The sequence below is a fragment of the Microtus oregoni genome, unplaced genomic scaffold, assembly GCF_018167655.1.
Source record: "Microtus oregoni isolate MIOR12 unplaced genomic scaffold, Mior012 000140F_ref0000409, whole genome shotgun sequence".
Taxonomy (NCBI): Eukaryota; Metazoa; Chordata; class Mammalia; order Rodentia; family Cricetidae; genus Microtus; species Microtus oregoni.
In genome coordinates, this window is record NW_024544790.1 from 1,550,782 (window position 1) to 1,558,720 (window position 7,939).

General features: G+C 46.9%; 1 protein-coding gene across 1 annotated transcript; it reads right to left on the bottom strand.

Annotated features, from left to right (window-relative positions):
- Positions 1 to 839: 839 nt before the first annotated feature.
- Positions 840 to 2,791, bottom strand: LOC121444774 (retinoic acid-induced protein 2). Its single transcript, XM_041646690.1, has one exon. It carries the CDS (start codon positions 2,770 to 2,772, stop codon positions 1,180 to 1,182), a length of 1,593 nt encoding a protein of 530 aa, XP_041502624.1. The 5' UTR covers positions 2,773 to 2,791; the 3' UTR covers positions 840 to 1,179.
- Between the last annotated feature and the right edge of the window lie 5,148 nt (positions 2,792 to 7,939).

Genomic DNA, 7,939 nt, shown 5'->3' on the forward strand with positions numbered 1-7,939 from the left:
GGCTTAGCCAGGGCTTCGCAGCCCTCAGGGTGGTTGTCATTGTGGCTCAGGTGATTCTTTGTTGGGGGTGGAGCTATCTTGCATCATAAGATGTTCAACTAGCCATCTTCTGGTAGTGGTGGTTGCAGGACGGGGGGGGGGGGGGGGGGTACACAATCATCCTCATTTGAGAACGACTGAGCTAATCCAACAAAGACTTTCTCTTTCTTGTGGTCTAAATTCATATGATGTTGATTTTCATCTGATTCTTAGTTACCTGCAACACTTGACTCACAGGATTTGCAAATCATTAAGGACAATGTTCTTATTGCCCTGCCTAAGGGCAGCCATTTCCAGTTAACTCTGAGGTACTAGAAGAGAAGAGGAAGTACTTCTTTTGGGGGCAGAAAGGGACCTGCTATGAAGCCCAGGCTGGCCTTCAGCTTACAACCCTCTAGCCTCTGCCACCAGAGGGGCGGAACTACAGGCATGGGCTTCAGTGCCAACCAAAGGCACTTTGGTTTTCTTTTACAATCCTTTGTTTTTAAGATGTGGGAAGTCCAAGAAGAATGACTAGAAACGAAAGAGGCCTTATGTACTTGAAACTCACCTCTCTGTACCCTCCCTAGTCCTTTGCCACGAAAAAGGCGCAGAGGGAAAAGTGACTTGCTAGAGACCATACACTCACTGAATCCTCCTTCTCTGGGGCACAAGGCAATATTTCCCAACATGCCTGAAGAGCTTAGGTCTCTAAACAGTAATAAATTAGAGAGTCTTTACAAGCCAGGGTTTAGGCCAGTCATGCCCCTTGAGAAATGTAAATTTTACAAATGACAGAATACTGCAACCAATTAGTGCAAACAAACGTTTATTGTGAAATCTTCATCCTACCCTTTATTAGGTATTACATCATCAAAGCACTTTGTGGCAATGAAAATAGCTTTTACCCCTCTGATTCACCCAATATTCCATTAAAGCTGCAAAAAAATGTGCAATCTGCTTGAAAAATAGGTTGCTCTTATTTACTCATTTGTGAAAAGTCAAAAATTAAAAAAGAAAATGATTCTAGCTAATTTGCCTTTCTGCCTCCCACCTACACCCCAAAATAATTAACAAAGATAATTTGTTTTAGATGACTTTTTAAAAAACCAATGCACCTTTCCTCATGTCCTAATCATAAAAATGTTTTAAAGCCCTTATTTACTTTCTCGGAAAAAAGGTGGCCAGCCGTTGTTTTTTAATTGGGAGCATGTGTATTTCCTGGGAGTTCACTTTCTTTAACTTTATGCTCCGGTTTTTGATGGATTTCCTAAGGGGCTCGGCATTTCCCAGGGAATCTTCTCCTTGGCTGTTGATGTCATAACCCTGAAGCACAGAGTCTTCTCTTTTGAAGGAGAAGTTTTTGGTGGATACCCCCGAGAGGCCTTTAATCTTGCCACAGAAGATGGTAGGCACAGTGTCTTCAACAGAGACAATGACCTTCGCTGCCTGGGGCTCACTTACAATCTCAATGTTATTTTCAGCCTTCACCTCACTGCCAGGGTGGCTGGACTGGCTGACCAATTCAGTGCCATTGCTGCCGTTGATGTGGTTATCCATCATGGCCGAGGCCTCGCGAGACTTGGCAGGGGCAAAGGTCATGTCCATACTGCTAGGAAGTTTCTCCAGCGCAGTGTGACCCTGGCTGTCTGCCGACACGCTGCTGCTGTCATACAGTGTCTCTGGGGGAGCCTCGGCCTTTCGGTGGGCTGCCAGGGACAGGTCTAGGGCTGCATCCTCTTGGAAGACAGAGGGGCTAGCTTGGGTAGCCTTGAGCCAGGGTACTGACTTCATGGAGAGATCCAGTGCCTCGTTCTCACTCCCCATCTTGATGACTGTGTGGCGGCTGACCTGGAAATACTCTTTTGGCTGGAGGATGTCTAGGGACTTCAGTTCATCCTTTTCCAGGGTGGTCTGGGTGCCTTTGAAGGAGTGCAGGCTGAAGGAAGATGGTGGCTTGGGGAAACTGGGGCTGAACTTGGATTCAGAACTCTGAGGCACTGGGACAGGGATGGGAATGGGCACTGGCACTGGCAAGGGGACAATCACAGGATAGGGCACCAAGAGGGTAGCTGGTGGGACCAGGGGAGACAAGGGAGAGTTAAAGGGCTGCGGAGGCACTGGAGCATAGCCAGGAGGAGGTTGGCAAGGTGGAGGGCCCAGAGAGCCTTGGGTGGGGAATAAATTCTGGAGCACAGCTTCAAATGGCAGTGTGGGCTCCTGCGGCTGGCTTGGGATCCGCAGGTCCAGGAGCTGAGGCTGGGCCTCAGAGTCCTTGGCCCCCTGGAAGAGGTTGTTGTGGATAGCATTGGAGGAGCATGGGGCCTCCTGTGGCAGGACCAGGGGGGAGTTGAGGTGCTGGAAAACATGCTGCTCTAACACCACTGGCAGCTGTACAGGGCCTTGTGTCGTCATCACGTAGGTGGCATTGCCGTTGGGGTTGAGCTCCTGGGCAGAGCTTCCCTCCACCTGCATGTGAATGGGCATCACCACCGGGCTTTCCCCGAGGCACAGGGGCTGCAGCACAGTGGCTGCTACCTTCAGAGCCATGCCACTCTGAGACTCAGCTGGGGGGTTCAGAATGGATGGGGTCGGCACGGTCACCAGGGCCTTCTTGACCAGGTCAGTGGAGTTGATGTTCCAAGCCTCGGTAGTTATCAGCTGGGCCATGCCATTCTCTAGTCTGTTGTTGGCCAGAGTGGGAGAAGAATCAGTCATGTCCATAGAGAGGTTCTGGGACTGCAGGTCGTCCATCACTTGGCTCTGGTGCCACGTGGCCTGCAACACAGAACACACAATAAGAATCTTTCTTAAGAGACTATTTTTAACTGCCTCGCAAGATCTCTCCAGTCTCAAAATAGTTTCCATAGCTTAGTTAACTGGGCAGCACAACCCAGCTCGCTATGTATACATACTCATTATAGATATTTCCTAATATACACGAGCACACCCATATGATCAGCTGTGCTTATGAAGACCCAATTTAACAGGCGATTAAGTTATAAACACACATGATGTAATCTCTAAATAGCCAAGTGATGTTAAACAGGATATTTTTAAGCCTAATACTCAGCTTATATTTTGATCTTTCAACAAAAACAAAGTTTCATTCCACATTGCTCTGTCAGACAGTTAAATGTAGAGATCTGAGCTAGTTCAAAGTTGGAAAGGCAGCAGACTTACTTTCCCTTAAAGAAAAACAAAACCTTGTCTCATTTGAATAGTCTTTGGCTATAGAATGGCACATTGAAAAAAAAAACTCTTTGTAGATGTAATTATGAGATTGTTTTGAAATTATGGAAAATTTCAGAAAGCATTTCAAGAACTCTGTGGCAAAAATTCTTCCAATAGGTTTGGAGATTGAGAGAGCAGTGTGTTTACCCAAGGCTCATTATAGTTGTCTTACTGTCTCCCGCTAGCCAATCACATTCCCTTTGCTCTGATCCTGGGAAACCCCGCTCCTCAGAGCAAAGGGAAGATGGAATGGTTTTCATGCATGGTCATCAAGCCCATTAGGCTCACGTGTCCATCTTTGTGACCCCTGCCCTCCCCCAGCATCTAATTACCAAGAAAAAGGAGAGCTGATGGGTCCAGGTCTAGGAGAAATGAAGGATCTGTTGGAAACAAAAACTGTCCAAGGTGAAAGCCATGGTCTTGATGCCCTACATGCTTCCTGAACACTGACAGCCACTTCCTAGGGGGCCAAAGAAGCCCAGAGAGGATGCTTCCTGGAGGAAGCAGGGCTGCAGCTGCAGTATGGCTCTCCATGGAAACGCGTCCATATTTAGCCTTGTTACCATGGAGAAGGCAGGCACCATGTCTAACTCAGGGATCTGTGCAGCCCTGGAGTGTGGTTGGGCTTAATAATAATTCAATAATCCTCAATTTCACTGGAAAAGCCTGAGGCAAAACCGATTCTTGACCTCACCTGTCTTTCCTATGTAGACTTCTGTTGTAAGAAGGCCACTAGTTAGTTCCCAGCTGCTTAGCCCCAAAATAACCACACAGAAACTGTACTAATTAAATCACTGCTTGGCCCATTAGCTCTAACTTCTTATTGGCTAACTCTTACTCTTAATTTAACCCGTTTTTCTTAATCCGTGTATCGCCGTGAGGCAGTGGCTTATTATTGGGGAATTATTGGCTTATTATTATTGGGGAAAGTCTGGGCATCTGTGTCTGGAGGGGCTACATGACTTCTCTCTGACTCTGCCTTCCTTCTACCTTGCTATAGGCCAAGCCAGTTTCTTTATTCATTAACAAATAAAAGCAACACATAGAAGAACCCTCTACACCAGGCTTTAGTCCTGTGGTCATTCATGCCCTTATCCTCTCACCCCTAAACTGCCATCACAATCTATCAAACACATCTCGGTGTTTTAAATGCAGTCTTACTATAGGAATACAGTCTTAACAAATGAACAATTCCAAGACATTTTCAAGCCATCAAAATATGTCAAATGCACAGAATAAGGAGTTGCTTTGAGGAAAGAGGGGGTGGGGAAAGTACAAACAGCTCTGTAGCGTATAACTGGTGTGTCATGCTTTTGGCAAGAAACATTGCAGTAATTCCAAGGGAGGACCGTAAAGCCCGTGTCCCTGTGGGCAATCTGCCCTCTGGAAACTACAAGTTGACCCAGTACCTTGGCAAGAAATCTCCTAAGGACAGTTGGGAGGCAGCCTGCTTCTAGAAAGGCTGAGGGCACTTACCCTAGCCAAAGGGCTTAGTTCTTCTTGAGAAGACAGAACCTTAATTCAGCCCAGAAAACGTCATATTTTCAAAATGACAATCATTCTCACATGCATACATTCATTTACTTATGTAACTCATTTATTTTGTGTATGCTTACTGCATTCTGAGGATTAGCGTTTAAGCTGTGAGTAAGAGATGAGGCTTCCATTTTCATGAAGCTTATAATCTAGAGAAGCTGTACGTTTTCCATCAGACAAGATCTGTAGCATGTTGTGTTGTAGGGGGAAACAACACACCAGAGGAGGCAGCAGCAACAGCTGGCTAAATGTTTATTGCAGAGGCACACAATCCTGTGGAAGCTGTAGTAATCGAAGATTTCCTCCACAAAGGTCCAACTGGTCCCTCACACTTGTAGTGATGAGGCGAGCAGGCCTGCTTTTTATCCCACCCGGCTCCTGCACGGCTAGCTTTACACCCAAAATAACAACACACAAATTCTATTCATTTAAACACTGTGTGGCCCATTAGCTCTAGCCTCTTACTAGCTAACTCTCTCATCTTGATTAACCCATTTCTATTAATGTGTATTGCCACTTGCTTGTGGCTTACCGGCATGAGTCTAACCACCATCCGTCTTGGGTAGGAGAAGCATGGCGTCTGCCTGACTCTGCTTTATTTCTCCCACAATTCTGTTGTGTTTTCCCCATCTACCTATGGTCTGACCTGTCAGGCCAAGCAGTTTTCTTTATTAATTAATCAATGAAAGCAACAGATAGATAGAAGACCCTCCTACATCATACACTGGCTGGAACTCCCATGAAAGAATGAGAAAAAGATGAGGAGAAGCTTAGGTGGAACTGATAAGGACAAGGGCAGCAACTGTCAGAGAAGCTACCTCCAGACACCTGCCCAAGACTGATGACTAAGAGGTAACAGCAGAAACCAAGACATACTCTGTGCCATCTTTGAGTTTTCTGTCCTTCCTCATGAGGACTGTGTCTATTTAGATTTCCAGAAGTGATAGTCTCCCTCCCTAGTCCTTCCTTCTTTCAACTTCCCCTCACCCACTCCTGAGGAAAAGAAGGCAACTCTCTGAATGCCTCTCTACCAGTCACTTGCACATGCCTTCACCTCAAGTGCTAGTCCCTCACTGTTTCCTGGGAAACTTTCTTAGTTCTCTCTGCCTGGCCCTGATCTAAGCCTGCCACCTCCTGCAGAACTCTCCTGATCAGGGTGGGAGGATGGGACCTTGCCAGGGTAGGGGACTTCCCAGAGGTCTCTACCCCAACATGCCTGCTGCCTTTCCCAGCATTGTCCCGATAAGGCCACGAAAAAGGGACCTTTGCACGGTTGGCTGCCTCCCACAGACAGCAAGATATGGAGTAGTTGCACATTTGCCTGGCTCCACCCTCTGCTGAGAAATTCCAGTGCATGACTGACTGCTCAGTCTGTGAGATGATGTTTTCAGAAGACTAGAATCATGCCCATTTGGTCAACAGGGAAATTCATTCTACAGTGAAGTCAGATAACTAGTTTAAGTATACTCTGAAAGCGGAACTAGAATTCCAGGCCACTCTCAGGCATCCTCTCCGTATTTTGGTCTCTAGCCAGAACAATCGCCTGAGGAGAACTGCAGCAAAGACAACCTGAGAATGAGACCTAGTCAAAGTAGAGGCCACGTGTTTCCCAACAAACTCATGAACCTGTCAGAAGTCTGGTTTCTCCCTGGGTCTCTGCTCTAGCTCATCCTCACTGGCATTTCTGTTATTGGGGAGTACAGCCTGAAGTGACTACGGCAATTCTACGAGAGGACCAATGGCAGGACATCGCTCAGCCTACTAGCCGGTACCCACTTGTCCTCAGGTCACAGAAGTGACAGGAAGACTTGCAGGTCCTTCTTTTCTGGGACCTCCTTGTTTCTGGAAACAGACATGACAAGCTAAACAGCATGCAGGCCACTCCAGAGTGCAGGTAGAGGAAATGAATTTGAAGTATTTCAGGAGTGAAAAAGAAAGGAAGCCACTGGACAGTCTCACTTCCGCCTTTCTTGCCATAAGAGTCTCAGCCAAAGATTGCCTGTGGATAACTCCATCCGTTTCTCTGGAGGGCCACTGGCATGCCAAAACGGGCTGTTTCTGCTGCTTCTTCTCTACCAGGTATGACACTGTTCTCAGGGATACCCCGGTCAAGAAAATACAAACAGCTTCCACCATCTAGCTTGCCACACTCCAGAAAGGCTCTTTCTCTCTTCTACTTGTCCCATCTCTTCTTGTTCAACCTGCCAAGCAATACCCTCCCACAGCTCTGGACACTGTCAGCAGTGGACAAGGGGTGGTGATAGAGGGTGATGCCTCCGCCATTGCTGCTGCAGAAGCTGGTATTAGAAGTCCTGGCTATGTACGCTCTGAGAATAAAAATAGCAACTCATGAATTGAGGGTTCAAAGGGCAAGTCTATCTCCCTGAGGATGAGGCCAGAAGGTAGTTAATGACTTCGAAGGAGGTAGAGGCCCATCATCCCCACTCAGCCAAGCTGCTGATTAGTGTGGGAAGAGGATGCGCTTGGGCTTTTTCAAATCGAAGAGCATCATAGCAACCACTAACTTAAGATCAAGCAAAGGGAGCAGGGAATGTCTCCTTGTGCTTGGGTTTCCTAAAACTTCATTTTCAAATAGGTTTAAAAAAAACTCACCAACCATTTTTCCTATGTTCATTATCACTGTGTTTAAGAGCATGGTGGAAGGAGATAAATAGAGAACACACACACGGGGGGGGGGGGGGGAGAGAGAGAGAGAGAGAGAGAGAGAGAGAGAGAGAGAGAGAGAGAGAGATCTAGTAAATGATGACAATGATGGCTTAGAAGAGCATGGCACATGGGCACTCTGGACCTACTTTCATTTTCTGTTCTTGGTCAGTTGCTCAGCCTCACCCCTGTAGCCTATATGTCCCCCAGACAGACTCTGGGAGAAATGGCAATGCAGAATGGTGGGAAAGGAAGGTCTGAGAACATAGCTGGACCTAGAGGCTTGTAAAGTCACAGATTTGTTGTATTATAAATATCAACTTATGCCACAGACAGGTTCTGACCCCTCAGCCTGGAGCCCTCTCTGGCCTTTGTCTTTACCCAGCTAACTTCTGCTTATGGGTTAGATGTTGGGACCCAGCTCAAAAGACACTTCCTTCATTCTCACGGAGATCCCACAGGACTCAAACTTAACCTTGTCTAGTCC

Excerpts from the sequence above, each read along its gene's own strand:
- LOC121444774 (XM_041646690.1), bottom strand. The coding sequence starts at position 2,772 with ATGGACGACCTGCAGTCCCAGAACCTCTCTATGGACATGACTGATTCT.